This window comes from Saccopteryx bilineata, chromosome 2 (assembly GCF_036850765.1).
Source record: "Saccopteryx bilineata isolate mSacBil1 chromosome 2, mSacBil1_pri_phased_curated, whole genome shotgun sequence".
Lineage (NCBI taxonomy): Eukaryota > Metazoa > Chordata > Mammalia > Chiroptera > Emballonuridae > Saccopteryx > Saccopteryx bilineata.
The window spans coordinates 146,122,713-146,146,136 of NC_089491.1; the positions used below are offsets into that span (position 1 = coordinate 146,122,713).

General features: G+C 41.8%; 1 protein-coding gene across 1 annotated transcript in view; it reads right to left on the reverse strand.

Moving 5' to 3' along the window:
* YAF2 (YY1 associated factor 2) overlaps positions 1-13,122 on the reverse strand; it is an 83,930-nt gene extending 70,808 nt beyond the window's left edge. Inside the window, 2 exon segments of the mRNA XM_066258125.1 lie at positions 12,414-12,539; positions 12,972-13,122. Coding sequence (XP_066114222.1) covers positions 12,414-12,539; positions 12,972-12,997 — 152 coding nt within the window. The 5' untranslated portion in view covers positions 12,998-13,122.
* Positions 13,123-23,424: the final 10,302 nt, after the last annotated feature.

Here is a 23,424-nt window from a genome sequence, read left to right on the forward strand (position 1 = left end):
GGTACTTTGTCAAGCATCTTTGAAAAAGATAATGAAAAACTCTTATTTCCCTTAAAAATTGGTAGCTGGCCCTAGCCGGCTGGTTCAGCAGAGAGCATTGGTCTGGCATGTGGACATCCCAGGTTCGATTCTGGGTCAGGGCCCACATGAGAATCAACCATCTGCTTATCTTCCCCTCCCTCAAACACTCTCTTGTCCTCTCACAGCCAGTGGCTCGACTGGTTTGAGCATCAGCCCTGGGCACTAAGGATAGCTCAGTTGATTTGAGCAATGGCCCAGATGGGTTACCAGGTGGATCCCGGATGGGGCACATGCAGGAGCTTGTCTATCTCCCCTCCACTCTCTTAAAAATAAATAAATAAATGTAAAAATTGGTAGCAAAACAAGTAAATGCATACATGTAACAGAATTATAGCATAAATGATATAGTAAAGGTAAACATTACAAGTTGATTGCAATTTGCTAATTTGTATTATTTATCCTTAAAGTAGTAAATTCTTATATAAAAAATACTACCCCATTTAGAAGATAAAAATTAGTTCAATTCTGCCTAACCAAGGGAGTGGCGCAGTGGATAAGAGCGTCGGACTGGGATGCGGAAGGACCCAGGTTCAAGACCCCAAGGTCGCCAGCTTGAGCACAGGCTCATCTGGTTTGAGCAAAAGCTCACCAGCTTGGACCCAAGGTCGCTGGCTCAAGCAAGGGATTATTCAGTCTGCTGTAGCCCCACGGTCAAGGCACATATGAGAAAGCAATCAATGAACAACTAAGGTGCCGCAATGCACAACGAAAAACTAATGATTGATGCTTCTCATCTCTCCATTTCTGTCTGTCTGTCCCTGTCTATCCCTCTCTCTGTCTCTGTAAAAAAAAAAAAAAAAATTAGCTCAATTCTAATTATGTTGAATTTAATTTATTCCATTAATTTAAATTCAGTATAGTTCAAATGCAAAATCTGAATTTTAAACTATTTTTCAATTAATCTCAAATATCATAAATCTGAGTTTTAGTATACTTTTATTTTTTGATAGCCCTTCAGTGTCAACTTTAAAATAAAATAACTTGCCCTGGCCGGTTGGCTCAGCGGTAGAGCGTCGGCCTAGCGTGCGGAGAACCCGGGTTCGATTCCCGGCCAGGGCACACAGGAGAAGCGCCTATTTGCTTCTCCACCCCTCCACCGCGCTTTCCTCTCTGTCTCTCTCTTCCCCTCCCGCAGCCAAGGCTCCATTGGAGCAAAGATGGCCCGAGCGCTGGGGATAGTTCTGTGGCCTCTGCCTCAGGTGCTGGAGTGGCTCTGGTCACAACATGGCGACGCCCTGGAGGGGCAGAGCATCACCCCCTGGTGGGCAGAGCGACGCCCCATGGTGGGCGTGCCGGGTGGATCCCGGTCGGGCGCATGCGGGAGTCTGTCTGTTTCTCCCTGTTTCCAGCTTCAGAAAAATGAAAAAATAAATAAATAAATAAATATATAAAATAACTTTAAAAGTCATTTGAAATAGAATTTATATAGTTGAGAAATAAAATACAATTCATAATACGATATATTCATTCATTACTTCAGTCATTTACTTTTCATTTTTAGCTAAACTATAGAAATTTACATAGTCTGGATAACACCTAAATACATGGTGGTAGATGAGATTGAAAAAAGGCCCTGGCCGGTTGGCTCAGTGGTAGAGCATCAGCCTGGCGTGCAGAAGTCCCGGGTTCGATTCCCGGCCAGGGCACACAGGAGAGGCGCCCATCTGCTTCTCCACCCCTCCCCCTCTCCTTCCTCTCTGTCTCTTTCTTCCCCTCCCGCAGTGAGGCTCTATTGGAGCAAAGATGGCCTGGGCGCTGGGGATGGCTCCTTGGCCTCTGCCCCAGGCGCTGGAGTGGCTCTGGTCGCAACAGAGCGACGCCCCGGAGGGGCAGAGCATCACCCCCTGGTGGGCGTGCCGGGTGGATCCCGGTCCGGCACATGCGGGAGTCTGTCTGTCTCTCCCCATTTCCAGCTTCAGAAAAATACAAAAAAAAAGAAAAAAATTAAACATAAAACTGGCCCTGGCCAGTGGATAGAGCATCAGCCTGGCATATGGACATCGAGGGGCAGAGCATCACCCCCTGGTGGGCGTGCCGGGTGGATCCCGGTCCGGCACATGCGGGAGTCTGTCTGTCTCTCCCCATTTCCAGCTTCAGAAAAATACAAAAAAAAAAGAAAAAAATTAAACATAAAACTGGCCCTGGCCAGTGGTCAGTGGATAGAGCATCAGCCTGGCATATGGACATCGTGGGTTCGATTCCCGGTCAGGGCACACAGGAGAGGCGATCATCTGCTTCTCTCCCCTCCTTTTCCCTCTTTTCTCCTCCCCCAACCCCAGCAGCCAGCGGCTAAATTGGTTTGAGTGTGGCCCTAGCACTGAGGATAGCTCAGTTGATCCCAGCATCAGCCTCAGGCAGTAAAAACAGCTTAGTACTTGAGCATCGGCCCCAGATGGAGTTGTCAGATAGATCCCAGTCAGGGTGCATGCGGGAGCCTATCTCACATCTCCCCTCCTCTTGCCTTAAAAAAAACACACACACACAAAAATAAACCTTTCCAAAGGTATACCTTAAAAATATTAAGGTAATCATGTAAAATTTCACCTTTGAAATAATGCTGAAAACTAAATAAGAATGCTAAAAACTGAGAGGAAAATTTTATTTTCCACTTGCATACATGTTTTTAAGAATATATGACAAGAACAACTAAAAATAAATATGGTATATAGAAAAAAAGAAGACATTAAGTTCTTTAATTATATTCTAATTTATTCTTCAAAATAACCACAAAATGTGTTATAACTTTGTTCTTTAAAAATACTATTGCCATGCTTAAAGATGAAGAAACTAAAACTTGAATACATTCATCTTGGTTACTAGTCTAACTATAAAAATTGTGCTTTTAATCAAATTACACAGCATCAATATATAAAGCAAAATTGTGAAAATAATAATACTAAACTAATATAATTATATATACCAGTAAATTATGAACAAAAGTCTTATAATTTTAAAAACAGACTTAAAAATTATTTGAAAAGCAATGCCAGGTGTCAAATTACAATAGGCAAATAAAAAAAATCATTAATTGAAAAAGTTTAAATATCTGCAGTGTTCCCCAGTACTTTACCAGTTTCTGGGGATACCACAGTAAGAGTCCTTGCCTGGTAGGGCAGACAACTATCTTCACAATATTACAATATGGTGATTCTGTAGGAATAATTAGGTAGGTAGGTAGGTAGGTAGGTAAGTAGATAAAATCAATGTGACATTTGGTGTGGGGGGGGGTAGGTAATCTCAGAGGGTTTCTCTTAAGTACCATTAGATCAGAATACCTACTTTACATCCATTTGATGTAGCATAGGATTCAATGGGATACACAGCAGAAAATGAAGCTAGGAATGTAGTTTAGGTTATTGCCTGGAATACCATTCTCAGGAGTGTGACCTTTTTTCAGGAGTTACTGGAGAATCTCTCTCTTTTTTTTTTAATACAGGGACCAACATAATTACATAGTTTTAAAAAACTGTACTGAAGATAACATTAGTATTATTACAGAGAAAAGACCAATTTGTCCAATAACTCATGAGAGAAATGATATGGGCTTCTAAACTATAGCTACATAAATTGGGGAAAGGACAGATTTGAGAGAAAATCCAAAGAAAGACTGACTGTACATAAGGGATAATGATGAGTTAGAATCAAAGGTGAGTCAATGATAGTTTCCGGCTAAGGTTCCAGAAAATTTGTTCCACATACAAAGAGAGGCCAAGTTTGGGTTGGCAGAAATTGCTATCAGAGATGTATAAGAAAACTAGAGAAAAGGAGGGTAATTTCAATTTTTAACAAAAGGTTACCAATATCAAATACTGCAAAGGTGACTTAGAAGACTAAGATTAAGCCACTGAGTTTACCTGGTCACTAGGTCATCACAGAGATCTTCCTCAACAAAGGATAAAGGAAAGGAGAAAGAAAAAAGAATGCTGCTAAAGTAAACCTGTTTTATGTAGAAACCCAAGGCAGTAAAACTCTAGACCAAGTAGTTCATAAACTTTTTGGTTTCCCCTCTCTTTACACTCAAAAGTTGAAAGAGCTTTTGTTTATGTAGGTTTTATCTGTCAAGAAATAAAATGCTTTATTAGAAATAAAAACAAAAAAATTAACATTTAAAAACTCACTAAAGTACATCACATGTTGATATAAATAACATTTTTATGCAAAAACCCGTATTTTCCAAAACAAAGATAATTTTGCATGAAGACTGGCACTTGTATATTTTTGCAAACCTCTAACATCTGGCTTAACAGAAGACATCTGGATTGTCATATCTTCTTAATACTTTCAATTTGTTGCACTATGCTGTTTTGGTTCAATACAAAAAAAATCTGGACTCCCACGAATATGTAGTTGAAATAAGGGAGGAGTATTTTAATAGCCTTTTCAGATAATTGTGGATATTCTTCTCTGATATTACATAAAACACAAGTAACTGTTTCTCGAAGGTTAGCTACATGTAAAATCTGAAACCACATCAAAAAAGTTTTCATTGTATTCCCTTAAAACCCAGTAGTTTATTTAGTATTTTGAATGGATTATATCCATACATGGTTTTGTAACATCACATGTTGGTTATCAAGAAATATTGGGTCGACCCTGGCCGGTTGGCTCAGCGGTAGAGCGTCGGCCTGGCGTGCGGGGGACCCGGGTTCGATTCCCGGCCAAGGCACATAGGAGAAGCGCCCATTTGCTTCTCCACCCCCACCCCCTCCTTCCTCTCGGTCTCTCTCTTCCCCTCCCACAGCCAAGGCTCCATTGGAGCAAAGATGGCCCGGGCGCTGGGGATGGCTCCTTGGCCTCTGCCCCAGGCGCTAGAGTGGCTCTGGTCGCCGCAGAGCAAAGCCCCGGAGGGGCAGAGCATCGCCCCCTGGTGGGCAGAGCTTCGCCCCTGGTGGGAGTGCCGGGTGGATCCCGGTCGGGCGCATGCGGGAGTCTGTCTGACTGTCTCTCCCCGTTTCCAGCTTCAGAAAAATACAAAAAATAAAAAATTAAATTAAATTAAATTTAAAAAAAAAGAAATATTGGGTCACTGGGTTACAGAGATCTTCCAAATACTAACAAACTCCATGATAAAATATCAGAAATTACATTCATTGACATGACCACACAATCACATCGTTAAAGTATTGGGAAGTTCTTAAGCTCACTGTAGTGGTCACAAGTTTTCAAAAATTCTAATTTTCACTTAAAAGCTCAATTTTTATCATTGGCAACAAATACTATCAATTGTTTTTCTAGACATGACAGACTCACTGTGTTCATTTTTGAAAAAATATCAGCTAAATATCCAAGTCTGAGTTCTTTCAAGTAAAAATTATATTCTATAAAAAAAGGCAGTTAGTCAAAGTCAAATGCTTTCCCTTGAATCAACCACCTTACTCTGGTATGAAGCAACAGTGCTTTACACCAGTGGTCCCCAACCCCCGGGCCACAGACTGGTATCGGTCCGTGGGCCATTTGGTACCAGTCCACAGAGAAAGAATAAATAACTTACAATATTTCCATTTTATTTATACTTAAGTCTGAACGATGTTTTATTTTTTTTAAATGACCAGATTCCCTCTGTTACATCGTCTAAGACTCACTCTTGATACTTGTCTCGGTCATATGATACATTTATCCGTCCCACCCTAAAGGTCAGTCTGTGAAAATATTTTCTGACATTAAACCGGTCCGTGGCCCAAAAAAGATTGACAACCACTGCTTTACACATACTTCCTAGTTCAGGCGTGGCCAACAGCTTTTTCCCCCAGGCCAGATTAGAAAGAAAACTTTTTTCACAGGCCGGATGATATATTAAAATTAAAAAATGTTAAATACAAAATTGATTTGTTTAGCCTGACCAGGCAGTGGCGCAGTGGATAGAGCGTCGGACTGGGATGCAGATGACCCAGGTTCGAGACCCCGAGGTCACCAGCTTGAGCGCGGGCTCATTTGGTTTGAGCAAAGTTCACCAAGCAAGGGGTTACTCGGTCTGCTGAAGGCCCAGGGTCAATGCACATATGAGAAAGCAATCAATGGCCCTGGCCGGTTGGCTCAGCGGTAGAGCGTCGGCCTAGCGTGCGGAGGACCCGGGTTCCATTCCCGGCCAGGGCACATAGGAGAAGCGCCCATTTGCTTCTCCACCCCTCCGCCGCGCCTTCCTCTCTGTCTCTCTCTTCCCCTCCCGCAGCCAAGGCTCCATTGGAGCAAAGATGGCCCGGGCGCTGGGGATGGCTCTGTGGCCTCTGCCCCAGGCGCTAGAGTGGCTCTGGTCGCAACATGGCGACACCCAGGAGGGTCGCAACATGGCGACGCCCAGGATGGGCAGAGCATCGCCCCCTGGTGGGCAGAGCGTCGCCCCTGGTTGGCGTGCTGGGTGGATCCCGGTCGGGCGCATGCGGGAGTCTGTCTGACTGTCTCTCCCTGTTTCCAGCTTCAGAAAAATGCAAAAAAAAAAAAAAAAAAAAAAAGAAAGAAAGCAATCAATGAACTAAGGTGTTGCAATGCACAACGAAAAACTAATGATTGATGCTTCTCATCTCTCTGTTCCTGTCTGTCTGTCCCTGTCTATCCCTCTCTCTCTCTCTCTCTATTAAAAAGAAAAGATGTGTTTAAGTAAACAAAACTATTATGTAATTTATGAATAAATGTGTGAAAAAAATTTTAATATACAATATTTTAATAAAAATATTAATTACATACTGTATAAATATTCAAACTGTATCACAATCAATCGGAACAATATTTAATTAATAGAATGAGCTTGAAGGGGTTATATCGCAAATAAAACAATTATTTCATTTTACAAACAGCCTGGACACATTTCCAGTTATCAACTGCAGCTATTGTCTATGCTATAATGCCACTTGATTCAGCACACTTGACCACAAAAATAACAAACTGTTTGACCTTGGGTGCGCCCTGGCAAACTCCACCTAAAAGAACGTGGGTTTCACATCGCCGCTAAACATCAAACAGTTCATATCGAGTACAGACAAGTACAAAAGTTGTAAATTTTTATAATGGAGGTTTTTTTAAAAAAAATAAAGTATTGCGAATCCATTCGACCAATTATTGGAAGTTAACCCTATATTAGTCACAGAAAAAAATTCCGCGTATCACTATCTTCTTAAATATCTCAATTTTCAATAATCAAAGACACTTCCGCTTCTGAGTAGCTGAGATTTTAAAGTAGCGGAAAATATTAAAAATTTAATCACAGGCCCTGGCCGGTTGGCTCAGCGGTAGAGCGTCGGCCTAGCGTGTGGAGGACCCGGGTTCGATTCCCGGCCAGGGCACACAGGAGAAGCGCCCATTTGCTTCTCCACCCCTCCGCCGCGCTTTCCTCTCTCTCTCTTCCCCTCCCGCAGCCAAGGCTCCATTGGAGCAAAGATGGCCCGGGTGCTGGGCATGGCTCTGTGGCCTCTGCCTCAGGCGCTAGAGTGGCTCTGGTCGCAACATGGCGACACCCAGGATGGGCAGAGCATCGCCCCCTGGTGGGCAGAGCATCGCCCCTGGTGGGCGTGCCGGGTGGATCCCGGTCGGGCGCATGCGGGAGTCTGTCTGACTGTCTCTCCCTGTTTCCAGCTTCAGAAAAATGAAAAAAAAAAAAAAAATTTAATCACAGGCCGCATAAACTCACTACGCAGGCCAAATCAGACCCGCGGGCCGTATGTTGGCCATGCCTAGTTCATGAGACAGATTTTAAAAGACATGAGACTTCATAAAATCAGTAACTTCTCCTACTTCATCAAAGACATTCTTAAGTGAAACAGAAGTTATTGGTACTGCATATGCATGGTGGTGAATATTACAATGACTGTAACAATTTGGTGCCACTGCTTTGATTCATACAAAGGGGCCAGCCGTTTTACACACCACTGCCTCTGCACCTCCACTGAAGGTGTCACACAGTGAAAAAGACAAATATCATCTTAGGATGATTATGAAAGCAGTTTGGGCCTCACAGGCTTCCTAAAAGGATCCTAAAAGGGAACTTCAAGGTTCCTCAGACCACACTTCATAAACTATTATTCTAGACTATCTAAACACAATCATTTTCAAAATTTCTCTATAATACTGAACCCATGTAACTACTCTAACCCAAAATATAGGGAGGAAAACAAGCCAACCAACCTCCTAGAATAAGGAGTCTCTGAACAACTGTGTGGTAGCTGGAAAGGCTCCTCAGACAGGTAAGAATGGCTCAGGAACTCTGCGTATCTGAAAAATGGACTGACTTAGATGGTCCTTAATTTTTTCTTCCCATCCCCACGCCAAAAGTCTAGGAGAATCTGCCAAACTTCAAATTACAAGATAGGAAGCAAGTATGAACCGACAACAATGACACTGAAATGTTTATCAGATGATAAATGGTTTCTTCAAAATGTGAATTTTATATAATTTATTCCCATGTTATAGAAGCTGAAATTATTTATTCGTTTTACCAAGAGTCAGATCCTAACCATAATAGGGCTTTTAGTTACAAACACTATTTTTCTTTAAATTAGAAAAATTTACCTCTTCAGCTCACATATAAAGGAAAGATTTACTAATACTACCTCATGTACAGAATTTGGTACAAATTAAAGTGTTTCTGATTTGACAAAATTGTAAAACTTTATGGAAAAAACAAAGAAACATCTATTTTGCTCACCTCTGTATGCCCAGTTTGTAGCTCAGCACTTGTATAAAATAAGATGTTCAATAAATATTGCTGAATGCGGGGACTGAAGTGGCTGAAATAAGAATCCTGGTCGCTAGACTCCTACTACAAAACTTAGTATGCTTTCTACTCCGTGAAATCTTTTTCATAGTTCTGTAAAACACCTTAAGGATCCTAAAGGAACTATTACAATTTACCCTGAGAAGATAACATTATTTTTTACACGTGAAATTACACCAGAAAGCTTGCTATGAGCTAGGTGTTTTCTAAGTTCTCATTCAGATCAAAGTTCATCATTATAATTTTTTTAATATTTGCTCTCTGAATTACCAGTAAGCAGTAATTTCCATTCCTATATGAAAAAGTGGCAATCATAATCTAATTCAATTATCATATATTGATTGTACTATTCTCACACATACACTCTATACTAAGTATTTCATTTTCTGTGATGATTCAGAATGGTTCTTAAATTTCTCAGGTTTATCTGAGACACTTACTGCCTTGAAAGAACTTGAGATATAAATATGAAGGAAACTATGTTGTACTTTTTTTTAAATTTTTTCAATTCCTTTTTAGAGAACAGAGAGAGAGAGAGAGAGAGAGAGAGAGAAAGAAGGGGGGAGGAGCAGGAAGCATCAACTCCCGTATGTGCCTTGACCAGGCAAGCCCAGGGTTTGGAACCAGCAACCTCAGTGTTCCAGGTCAATGCTCTATCCACTGCGCCACCACAGGCCAGGCCATGTTGTACTTTTGATGACAATTTGTCACTGTAGCTTTTTCTTTTTTAAAATTTTCCCTGTCACTTTGACACTTATCATTTTTTCCTCACAAAAGCACAATGTAGAAAACCTCAGGTACTTGAACTATGCAGTTATTTAGAGTCTGGATAAAAAAAGAAATTAATAAAATCTGAACTAATTAAGGCCAGCAAGTACCAAACTGAAATTCAATTGTGGAAATGGTTTAATTGAAACTACTTCAAATCATATTTCATTTTAAAATACTACTACTAATATAACCTCACTTCATTCCATACAAACAGTTATTCTTCAAAAACCATGACCTACCAAGAGATAGCCAAATAAATTGGTCTTCTGTTGAAATATAAAGGATGTGAATGAGATAGTCTTCAAAGAAAAATATTGTCAGTGAAGACTTAAAAGGGAGACTATGAACTGCATCTTCTCTGAAGGTTTAGAAAGAAAAGATTTTTGAAATGTCTTGGATGGTTTAGACTTAGCCTCCCATTTGGTGACTGAGACACAATCAGTTCAGAGGTCTGACCCAAGGGATTCGAGTCTTGTCTGTCTCAGGCAAACAAGGCATTAGCAATCTGCATCCTTCTGCTCTGCAGCTATCAGTCCCTGCTTTGGTAATCGCCAACCTTATCCTTGAAATTACCTTAACTGCTAATTAACATGTCAGTTGTAGGAAATTATTTCTCCTAACTACTAAAAATTTTGCTTCTCCATCGTGCTCTGCAGTCCTTTAATCCTGTTTTCTAACGTTACCAGAGAGGGCAATACACTATTTCTTGGAACAATCAATATCTGCCCTATTAACATTGCCCTGCTTCATTATTTTATCCAAACATGGATTCCACTGATTTTCAGAAACAGTGGTAGGAAAATAACAGAGAAATGAGAGCTCTTAGGTTTAACTTATGGCCAAAATCAAGAGAAGAGACAATTCAGAGAGAGGAAGGAAGAAGCTGAGAGGGTTGTAGTGTAGAACACTTACTTTTAGGAACAGAGTGTCCCTTAGACTTCTGGTGAGTTGCCCAGAGCCTCTTCAGTTTCAATCCAAATGACAATGCTTCTCTGAGTCCTCCTCAAGTAATCCACTAAAAATTGGATCTACAAGAGCTCAGATGTACTGGTAAAAGAATGTCAGGGGCCCCAAGTGGGCCTCAAGCCTCCTTTAATCTAGGCCCACTTCTCTGTCCTGGGCCAACTCCCCTGTGCACTAAATTCCTTCTTCTTCCAGGTGCCAGGGATTCAGCCTGTTTCTTCTCTTCTGAGCTGCCATCACCTACTCTATTTCTCAGGGTTCCTCTAACCCCAAGACTGGCTGTGGAGTAGGACACCAGCTTCCCCCCTTCCTTGCTGTCCCTGCAAATAAACATATAGGCTCTTCTAGTTTCAGCATTTTTCTAATGGCTACAAGAAAATGGAACAAAAAGCAACAATATCGTACCAGAGATTAAGATTATAATAGCTGCCTCCACTTTAAAGTCTCTGCCTCCAAAAACCAAATTTTCTGAAAACCGCTTATTGAGCATTTTTAAAAGCACAAAGTACTAACATATACAAATCTAAACCAAAACCAACTTTATGTAGACATAAAGATATTGTGCTTTTCAAAAATACTGTAATCACGGGTCCAAAAATAACTACCACATTCATTTATAAAAATAAGGACGTTTTTATTAGAATGTTCTGTTACATTTCCTTGAACTTTGTAAATGTTTGAAAGTTTGCTTTTTTTATGAAAAATGCTCATATTTCATCCAATGTAAGTGGGAATTTGCAGAAAACATCTTTTTATTTACAAAAGATGTCAAAAACAACTAGTTTCACTTAGCAAATCTTAAAATCTGAAATTAACAACCATTTCTGAATCTACATTTTAAAATTTCATATGTCCTAAATAGTGTTTAAAAATCTAAATATCTCATTTTAAAAAATCTAATTTCTACTGAATATATAAATCTAATGTCAATATTGTGTTGGCATTTTTTAAGACAACAGTATTATCACATTAGTATGCTTACATTTTTGTGAAAATTTAGTTTGTAACAAACTTTGTAAATATCAAAAACATGTTATCTAATATCAGGCCACTAATCACAGGATTATAATGAATTAATTTAAAGGCTACCTTCCTACAAAGGTGAAGGAACTCTGTAACTAAGTGCTGGCGTAACAAGAATGTCAACGAGTTTGAATTTACTGGATGATTTTCTTTATTCACTTAATTGTTTTTTTAAAGACTGAATTATTGTAAACTTACAATAAAATAAAGAATGAAAACAGGCAGAGATCATTTAATCTCATTTGTATAGTCTAATAGATTGCCATTTGATCAAGGTAAAGATATTCGTATACTTCCAGTAAAAATGTGTCCGTGAACTGGGCTCACCTCTATCTATTTATAAAACATTAGAGAATTGCAATACAAACACTAAACAAAACCTTGATCTGACCCTTCCAGGCGTCTCTATTAAAAAAGGAAGTTAAGCCTATTGTGTATTCTATAAACAGGTATTTTTCTTTTTGAGGAACGAAATTAAATTACATCTTTTGCTCCTAAAGAGGTCTTCATGGTTTTTCTTTGATTCCTGCACACTCATAAAATGCAACCAACATTATATACGAAAAGTGTTGGGAGGGGCATTACACACAGCGATAGGAACTAAATCGCAGTAGCTAATGCCTTCCTTAAATAATTTATTCTTTCTTGGCAGCAAAAAATGTTACAGCCTCTTCAATTACACCTCACCGCAAACCAGCGCTTGGGTCCCGATCAATCTGACCCAATTCCTACCGCGGCCACCGCCTCAGTCTGGCCTCCTCCCGCCAGGTCTGCGAGTGTCAGGGAAGGGGCGGCAGTCGCGGGGGTGGGGGGACGTCCTCTGCGCGGCGACCGGCCGGCCCGCGGCGCGCCGGGCAGGCCCGGGACTCACCGGGTGGAGGTGCCCTTCCGCACATCGCACATCATGCACTTGAAGGCCTCGGCGCTGTTCCGGAAGGTGCAGACGCTACAGTCCCAGTAACCCTCATCCGAGGACGGCTTCGGCTGCCGCTTCGGCCTGCAGGACACAAGCCGGACACGACGCCACGCGGGGTCACCAGCAGGCCGCGCCCGGGGCCCGAGCCCCGCGGCTGCCCCCGCCCCGCCCCCTGCCCCAATTCCGCGACCCCCGCCCCGCGGGACCCCAGCGCGCCGCGCTCCGGCTCGGAGGGGGAGGGGAGTCAGGAAGGGGGAGGGCGCGACCGCGGCTGAGGTCGCCGCTAACGCTCCCGCCGCCGCCGCCGCCACTCTGACACCACGGGCTGCCGTTCCGGCCGCCGCCATCGCGGCTCCATTGTGGGGCGGCCGGCGCCGGCCTCTCACGCGGAGCAGCGGCGCCGCCCCCGTTCTCGTCCCGCTGCCCGGGCGGCGAGTGAGGCGGCCTCCCGAAGCCCAGCGCGAGGGCCCTGCCGCCCGCACGGTCCAGGCCCGGGGGCCCGGGCGCTGGTACCTGGTGGGGCTCTTCTTGTCTCCCATGGCTTGGCTACAGATGCACGCCAGGAGTCGCCGGGGCGGCCGCTCTGTTTGTCAATACGGAGGATAATAAGCCGGGCGGAAACGGGCGGGGAAAGAGGGAGGGAGGGGGCGGGGAAGGCCGCACAGCAGAGCTCCCGAGCCGCGGCCGGATCCCACGCAGCCTCCAGCTGTCGGGGAAACTCCTGCCTCGGCGCACGTGACCCCGCGCCAGCCAACCAGCGGCCGCGCCGGAGACTTCAAACGCGGCCAGCGCGGCCCAGCACCCGCGGCGAGTTCGCTGGCGGCTGGCGTGGGGGGTGACGCTGCAGCCTCGGGCGCCGCCGCCGGCCCTCCGGCCGCTTCCCCGCCTGTCTTCGGCATCCCTAGGGAGCCCTCTGTGTGTCCCGCGGGCTGGCGGGGATGCTTAGTCCTTCCGCGGGGTGTCTAGTCCGAGGTGGGGCCGCCGTTCGGAGGTCAACCCAGCTCGAGACAAGGGTGCCCGAGTCAGGTCTCCGGGTACAATCACTCTCCCGGCCTCAGCCGCCGGGGGCTGCCCCGACCCAGACCGAGGGATACCTGGGGCAAGACGGGAACCAACACTGAGCGCCATTGCTAGGGCTCTGCGCACGCAAATGCTTTACCAAGTAGGGACTGTCGCCCTTAATTTAGAGGAAATGAAACCGAGGCTCAAAAGAAGTTAGGTGACTTCCTCTGTATTACATAATTAGAAAATAACAGCCAGGAATCTAACCCTGGTTTTACTTGCAAATGCGCTGCTTTGGTTTCCCAGGCCTCTACAGTAGCTGCTTTAAAAAAAATTTTTTTGTTTACTTTAAAGTACTCATAAGTCCTTTTTGAAAAATAAAATAGCAACAGCTTTACATTTTGCCTGAACACGATATGTTGACTAAAAAACAGAAAACCCAGGTCTCACTAATTACTTCAACATACTGGATGCCCTTCTCCTGCACGGCTAGGCTGTAGCAAAGCCATCTAACTTGTCTCTAAAACTCTAGCCTCAACTCCCCAATCTATTCAATGTCCACAACCTTATTAGTAATGAAATGCTGGTAAACTGGTGCCATCACCCCGTTCAAGGATTGTGCTACGGCCCTCACGCTCTGGAGCCTGGCAGTAAGGACTTCTGCACCTTGCCCCTGCCTTCCCACCCCATTCCCCGTCAGAAAAGCTGCCTCCCGGCAAAGACTGCGGATGAAATTCATTGCCTTCCGGAACTCTTCCTTCACTCACATGGCTGGCTTCTGCATAAAATATTTCCCTCTAATCTTTGACCATACTGTTTCTACCCATCTTTTTAGATTCAGAGCATGTCTGAATTCTTGTAAAATAGTAATCTTTTCTTTTTAATTGATTTTTTAAAGAGGGGAGGGAGCATGAAGAGACAAGAACATCAATCCGCTCTTACCCTGACCAGGGGATGGAACCGGCAACCTCTGTGCTTCCAGACGATGCTCTAACTAGCCGAGCTATGTGGCAAGGGTGTAAAATAATCATCTTAACCTAAACAGGATTTAATCTACTATAAAGAAAAAAGAAGGCCCAGATTCTCGGCCTTTTTCCTGTTCCTGCACTGATAGACCTTGGAAACTTTGCTTAATATCTGTAATTCTCAGCCTCTTTATCTGCAAAATGGCATCTGTGTTTATGAGGTTTTTAGCATTATATGGCAGGCACTTTCTAAATCTCTTTATACAAGTGCCTGTTTTAAAGAACTCCAAGTACTATGCAAATGTTCTCGATAACTAGCCTATGGCTTCATTTGAAAGACAAGAAACTTAGAGCCCTGGTTAAGTGGTTTTTCTTCTCCTCAGCTAGCCTATGGCTTCATTTGAAAGACAAGGAACTAAGAGCCCTGGTTAAGTGGTTTTTCTTTATTGAACAGGCCACAGTTAGAGCTCAGATATCCCATCACACTTTCACAAACCCTGCTTTCTGATTAACTGTATCACCTCAGTTTACAGCGATCTCTGAACTCACTGCATAGTCTGTACTTCCAATGTCACTTCTTGAGACTCAGACCTTGATTCAGAAGCACAAAAACCATGAGGAACATGATTTAAAAAGCATGCAAGAAAAGATCTAAGGCCTAGTCTTCAGTCTTTCCCTAATGCAGTGGGTAAACTTGTCACTTCTTTTTGCCCATCTGTAAAATAAAGGAGTTACAATTATTATCTCAACAAAGGTCCTTTCAAGCTATGACATTGTAATATTTTTAAATTCCTCAACTGGCTGAATCTTCAAGGAAACTGATAAGAACTGTAGTCTACATGCAAAAGTGATGGTAACAAATGAAAACCAATCATATATATCTTAAAAGCTTGGTTAGGGAGGGATATTAGTTTAGTTGGTTAGTGTTTTGTTTTTGCAAAATGAAGATACTTTACTAATTTTATTATAAAATGTATATGTTACCATTGTATTAGTTTCTAAATTGCCAAGACAAAATATCACAGAATGAGTGGCCTAACAATAGAAATTTATTTTACAATTATGGGGGCCGGTTGTCCTGAGATCAAAGTTATCTACAAGTCTGATTTCTTCTGAGGCTTCTCTCCTTGGCTTGTAGATGGTTGTCTTCTCTCTGTGCCCACACGTGGTCTTTCGTGTGTTTGTGTGTGTCCTGATATCTTCTTCTAAGGACACCAGTCATAGTGGATTAAGTCCTATCCATATGATCTCATTTTGCTTTAATTACCTCTTTAAAGATTCTCCAAATACAGTCACATTCTGAGGTACTAGGGATTAGGACTTCAACATGAATTTGTTAGGAGGCCACAATTCAGCCTATAATACCAGTGTAAAAAATTTCAGGAAAAAAAAATTTTTTAAGCCTAACCAGGTGTTGGCTCAGTGGATAGAGCGTCGACCTGGGATGTTGAAGACCCAGGTTCAAAATCCTGAGATCACCAGTTTGAGCATGGGATCGTAGACATGACCCCATGGTTACTGGCTTGAAGCCCAAGGTTACTGGCTTTAGCAAAGGGGTCACTGGCTCAGCTGGAGAGCCTGGTCAAGGCACATATGAGAAAGCAATCAATGAACAGCTAAAGTTCCACAGCTATAAGTTGATGCTTCTCATCTCTCTGCCTTCCTGTCTGCCTCTCTCTAACTAAAAAAAAAAAATGAAAAATAAAGGTGTTTTTTTTTTTAATTAAGATATCCAGCACCTTCTTGTAACATTACTAGGACAGATTCACAATTCTCATGTGAAACCCTTAAGTGTGGATATTTTTGTAAGTAAGGGGATTTTCAAAAGAGGATGGTACAAATACCGAAGTAGTGCACCATAATCAAATGCATTAATATTTATGCAAAACATATAAATATTCACACCATGTTGAAAAGTAAAGTCTATACATCAGTTCTACTCAGGTTTTACTGGTAATGATTACAAGTCAGGTAAAATGTGAAGATACTTTCAATTTTCAGTGCTTTTTCAGTTACAGGATTATGGAAAAAGGATGTTTATCTGTAAGAATTTGAGGGCATATTAAAAATGAAAATATTACGGTTAAAACCATCTATATGCCCTGTCATAGCAGTTCCACTTTGAGGACTATAAGGATACAACATGAAGGGCATAAAAAGGTTTTCACAGAGACAGTCATTGCAGTTATTTTACTTCCTTTTTTTTTTTTTTTTTTTTTTGTATTTTTCCAAAGTGAGAAGGGGGGCAGGGGAAGCAGACAAACAGACTCCTGCATGTACCCAACCAAGATCCACCCAGCATGCCCACCAGGAGGCAATGCTCGGCCTATCTGGGGTATTGCTCTGCTTCAACCGGAGCCATTCCAGCACCTAAGGTGGAGGCCATGGAGCCATCCTCAGCACCCAGGCCAACTTTGCTCCCATGGAGCCTTGGCTGTGGGGAAGAGAGAGATAGAGAGAAAGGAGAGGGGGAAGCGTGTAGAAGCAGATGGGAGCTTCTCCTGTGCGCCCTGACCAGGAATTGAACCCCGGACTTCTACACGCCGGGCTGACGCTCTATCACTAAGCCAACAGGCCAGGGCCTGCAGTTATTTTAATAAACATTGAAAACAGCCTGACCAGGCAGTGGCACAGTGGATAGAACGTCAGACTGGGATGCGGAAGACCCAGGTTCGAGACCCCAAGGTCACCAGCTTGAGCGCAGGCTCATCTGGCTTGAGCAAAAAGCTCACCAGCTTAGACCCAAGGTCGCTGGCTCCAGCAAGGGGTTACTCGGTCTGCTGAAGGCCCACAGTCAAGGCACATATGAGAAAGCAATCAATGAACAACTGAGGTGTCGCAACGAAAAACTGATGATTGATGCTTATCTCTCTTCATTTCTGTCTGTCTGTCCCTATCTCTGACTCTCTCTCTGTCCCTGTAAAAAAAAACAAACACATTGAAAATAACCTGAATTTCCATCAGAAGAGTAGTTAAATAATGATCTAACCAAAAACCTGGATTTTAATCAATCACTAAAAACAATGTTGAGGATCTGAATAGACATTTTTCCAAGACAGACATACATATGGCCAACAAGTACACGAAAAGATGCTCAACATCACTATTCATAAGGGAAATACAAATTAAAACTACCATGAGTATCACATCACACCTGTTAAAATGGCTATTCTGGTGACGTCACGGAAATGGCGCCATGAGCAGCGCATCCGACAGATCTCCCCAAAATCACAACAAATTTATCAACTAGAAACAGAAAAATTTATCCTCGGAGCATTCCGGAGTTCCACACAAACTGAAAGCGAAAGGACTTTTATCACTTGAATCTGAGAGACGAGGGTGTGGAGGAAGTTAACTACCGCAGGGACGTTCATTCAAGCCGCGAAGGGAGTGTGCCTGTGGTGAGTCAGCCCACACTCGGGAGCGGCGAGCAGCCGCCGGCGCGCCCGGTCCGGTTGCAGAGCGAGCACCGCTAACGTTCCCAGCGGCCCGCACACTGTGAGTGAGAGTCCCCAGCCACGGGTGCCGGGAGAACCCCATTCGCGCACATGCCCTGGGCATTCCACGCGCCCAGAGCGCGCTACTGGCCCGCACACCCAGGGTGCCCCATTATCCTGCGCCCGGTGCGCCCCAGCCGCCAGCGGCGGGGCAAGCGGGAGAGGCGCCAGGGCGGTCTTCCCTACTTGGGAGATTCTCTCCGTGGGCGGGGCACCTCACCCAGCCATTCAAGCTAACAATCAAGCATTGGGGGAGGGGCGCGCAGGCAGCCTGAAATACCTTCGGGAGCACAGCTGCGGACCCAATCACTGAAATTAGCTTAACCCATGAAATCTGCGCACCCACGGGTCATAATTGATGAGATCTCTCTCAGTTCAGCGATCCAAGACAAGAGGCGTGATATTTTTTAGAGCCTCTCGCTAAAGGGGCAGGGGCAACTTCTGATTGATAGAGCCTCCATATTCAGGGATAAACGCTAACAAGAGGGACTTGGCAGATAATAAGATCTATACTACACTAGTCGCAAGCAGAGACTAGTGCCTGTTCTTCCCAGCCAAAACAAGCTACAAAGTGTGGAAAGCCTGGGTTGAGTGGTCCAACTGAATGCTAGGTGCTGAACAGTCACCTTGACAACAATTGACTCCCACCCCCGCCTGATTACACTGGAGGCTGACTGCCAGAGCCTTTCCCAAAGCCTTGCGCTAAGTGGGGATAGAGTGGGGATTTCCTAGCTCTTTGAGCCTCTTACTCCCCAGGCAGAAGCAGTTGCAGCCTTATAGCTGGATCACCAGGCTGCTAATTCAGGAAGGGGGGACTAGGAGAGAGACTCCAGGAAAGCAAACTCTCTCATCGTTGGACCCTGCGAATGCCAACAAGCCTTGACTACCAGCAAGAATAAAGCCAATTATATGACATTGCATAGAATCCCATCAACTGCAAATCCCTACCTAAGTGTGACACAGGGGCAGAGCCTGGAGTACAGAGTCACCGACCAGGAAGAGGGAGAGAAAAGAAAAAGGAAGAAGTTAACCTCTCAAAATCAAGAAAAATCCACAGACTTTACAACTTGTTCCACTAATTTTTTTGTTGTTGTTGTCTGTTTCTTCTATCTTATTGCCTTTATTATTATTATTTCTATTTCCTCCACCTCGGTCCTTCTATTCTCTGCCCATCTTATGCTTCCCTTTTCTTGAACTACACTACTCATGAGTGTTACATTTTATTTCTCTTCTTCATCCTCACCCTCCTTTAAGGTTATACTCCCAAACACTTAACTCTCACTCTCTCCTCTTTTGTTTTTTTTTTGTTTTGCTTTATTTTGTTTTTTTCTCTTCCTTTTTTTTCTTCCTTTGTTTTTCTCTTTTTCTTATTTTTTCCTTTCTATTCATTTTTTCTTTTCTCATTTTACTTTTCCTCCCATTTAATCCTCAATCACGAACAAATTAGTTAATTTGGGACTCAAGGGGTTTTTTTGGTTTTATTTTTCTTTTTTGCTTTTGTTTTTTTTTGTTTGTTTGTTTATTTTTGTGGCAGTTTGGGTACTTTTTATGTTGCTTTTTAACTCACTAGAATTCCTCCCAACCCAAGGTCTCCATTGTATTTAGTCTTCGCTCCACTTAATACAACAGATTTTTACTTATTATTTTTATTTTTTTCTTTATTATTCTTTTTTTTCCTCCTTTTTTCTGGTTCCCTCTTATCCCTCTCATTATATCTCTTAGTCGACCATCACTTACAAGCAAATCATCTTATGCTTGTCTAAGATTTTCTTCCTTTTTTTTTTTTTTCATTTAGTAGGTCCCTACTCCCTTTTTTTGCCCCTTGAAATCTTCACCCCAAATCAGGCCCTCCGTTATAGGCAGTTTTTGTTCCATTTAGCATAATATAATTCACAGGTCATCACGATATTTCCCTGAGGAGGGGAGAGGAGGGAAAGAGAAGAAAGAAAAAAGGGGGAAATAATAAATTATTACTGTTTTTTTTTGTGGGGTGTTTTACCTTTTTTGTTTTTGTTTTTTTACTTTTTACTCTTTATTAATTCTAATTAGTGCTATCAACAAGACCACCTTCAGATGCCAATAATAAAGAGGAAATCAAATATTATGGATACAAAAGAAAGAGAGGTAACACAAATAGATGTGAAAAAATCTATGAAGACTTAACATATTGGAAGCCTTGGAGCTAAATGACAGAGAATTTAAAATAGAAATCTTAAAAATACTCAGAGACATACAAGAAAACACAGAAAGGCAATTTAGGGAGCTCAGAAAACAACTCAATGAACACAAAGAATATATTACCAAGGAAATTGAAACTATAAAAACAAATCAAAGAGAAATGAAAAACTCAATTCACGAGCTGAAAAATGAGGTAACAAGCTTAGCTAACAGACAACCCAGATTGAAGATAGGATTAGTGAAATAGAAGACAAACAACTTGAGGCACAACAGAGAGAAGAAGAAAGAGACTCAAAAATAATAAAAAACGAGAAGGCCCTACAGGAATTGTCTGACTCCATCAGAAAGAATAACATAAGAATAATAGGTATATCAGAGGGAGAAGAGAAAGAAAATGGAATGGAGAATATACTCAAACAAATAATAGACGAGAACTTCCCAAGCCTGTGGAAAGAACTAAAGCCTCAAATTCAAGAAACAAACAGAACACCGAGTTTTCTTAACCCCAACAAACCCACTCCAAGGCACATCATAATAAAGATGATACAAACCAATGACAAAGAAAAAATTCTCAAGGCAGCCAGGGAAAAGAAGAGTACAACATATAAAGGAAGGCCTATTAGATTATCATCAGATTTCTCAGCAGAAACTCTACAAGCTAGAAGAGAGTGGACCCCAATATTTAAAGCCCTGAAAGAGAGGAACTTTCAGCCAAGAATACTATACCCATCAAAGCTATCCTTCAAGTACGAAGGAGATATAAAAACATTCACAAATACAGAAAAGATGAGAGAATTTATCAACAGAAAGCCCCCACTCCAGGAAATACTAAAGGGGGTTTTCCAACCAGATTCAAAGAACAAAAGAAAACAACACCACAAGTAACAGCTCCACCAAGAACACAATAAAACCAAACTTAAACTGTGACAACAAAGGAAAAAAAGGGGGGAGAGGATGGAGATTAACAGTAGCAAAGGACGATGAAGTGCAGAAATACTCATAAGATAGGGTACTATAATGAATATGGTAGGTACCCTTTTCATTACTTAATGGTAACCACCCTTGAAAAAACCACCACAAAAACACTTGACTTAAAAAAGGTAGCAACAGAGGAAAGAAGTATGGAACACAAACAAACAAAAACAAATGATAGAAAAACAAAAGAGAAGAATCAAACAAGATACAAAACTAACAGAAAGCAATTTATAAAATGGCAGTAGGGAACCCACAAGTGTCAATAATTACACTAAATGTAAATGGATTAAACTTACCAATAAAAAGACACAGAGTAGCAGAATGGATTAAAAAAGAAAATCCAACTATATGCTGCCTACAAGAAACACATCTAAGCAACAAGGATAAAAACAAATTCAAAGTGAAAGGCTGGAAAACAATACTCCAAGCAAACAACACCCAAAAAAAAGCAGGCGTAGCAATACTCATATCTAATAATGCTGACTACAAGACAGAAAAAGTACTCAGAGACAAAAATGGTCATTTCATAATGATTAAGGGGAAGCTGAATCAAGAAGACATAACAATCCTTAATATATATGCACCAAACCAAGGAGCACCAAAATATATAAGACAGCTACTTATTGACCTTAAAACAAAAACTAACAAAAATACAATCATACTTGGAGACCTCAATACACCGCTGACGGCTCTAGATCAGTCATCCAAACAGAGAATCAATAAAGATATAGTGGCCTTAAACGAAATACTAGAACACCTGGATATGATAGACATCTACAGGACACTTCATCCCAAAGCGACAGAGTACACATTTTTCTCTAGTGTACATGGAACATTCTCAAGAATTGACCATATGTTGGGCCACAAAGACAATATCAGCAAATTTAGAAAAATTGAAATTGTACCAAGCATATTTTCTGATCATAAAGCCTTGAAACTAGAATTCAACTGCAAAAAAGGGGGGGAAAAAACCACAAAAATGTGGAAACTAAACAACATACTTCTAAAAAATGAATGGGTCAAAGAAGAAATAAGCGCAGGGATCAAAAGATATATACAGACAAATGAAAATGAAAATACGACATATCAGAATCTCTGGGATGCAGCAAAAGCAGTAATAAGAGGAAAGTTCATATCACTTCAGGCCTACATGAACAAACAAGAGAGAGCCGAAGTAAACCACTTAACTTCACACCTTAAGGAACTAGAAAAAGAAGAACAAAGACAACCCAAAACCAGCCGAAGAAAGGAGATAATAAAAATCAGAGCAGAAATAAATGAAATAGAGAACAGAAAAACTATAGAAAAAATCAATAAAACAAGGAGCTGGTTCTTTGAAAAGATCAACAAAATTGACAAACCCTTGGCAAGACTCACCAAGGAAAAAAGGCACAGGACTCAAATAAATAAAATCCAAAATGAAAGAGGAGAGATCACCACAGACATCATAGATATACAAAGAATTATTGTAGAATTCTATGAAAAATTATATGCCACCAAATACAACAATCTAGAAGAAATGGATAAATTCCTAGAACAATACAACCTTCCTAGACTGAATCATGAAGAAGCAGAAAGCCTAAATAGACCAATCAGCAGGGAGGAAATAGAAAAAACTATTAAAAACCTCCCCCAAAATAAAAGTCCAGGCCCAGACGGTTATACTAGTGAATTCTATCAAACATTCAAAGAAGACTTGGTTCCTATTCTACTCAAAGTCTTCCAAAAAATTGAAGAAGAAGCAATACTTCCAAACACATTTTATGAGGCCAACATAACTCTCATACCAAAACCTGGCAAGGATGGCACAAAGAAAGAAAACTACAGACCAATATCTCTAATGAATACAGATGCTAAAATACTAAACAAAATACCGGCAAACCGAATACAACAACATATTAAAAAAATAATACATCATGATCAAGTGGGATTCATCCCAGAATCTCAAGGATGGTTCAACATATGCAAAACGGTTAACGTAATACACCATATCAACAAAACAAAGAACAAAAACCACATGATCTTATCAATAGATGCAGAAAAGGCTTTTGATAAAATACAACACAATTTTATGTTTAAGACTCTCAACAAAATGGGTATAGAAGGAAAATATCTCAACATGATAAAGGCCATATATGATAAACCATCAGCCAACATCCTATTAAACGGCATAAAACTGAGGACTTTCTACCTTAAATCAGGAACAAGACAGGTTGTCCACTCTCTCCACTCTTATTTAACGTGGTGCTAGAAGTTCTGGCCAGAGCAATCAGACAAGACAAAGAAATAAAAGGCATCCATATCGGAAAAGAAGAAGTAAAGCTATCACTTTTTGCTGATGATATGATC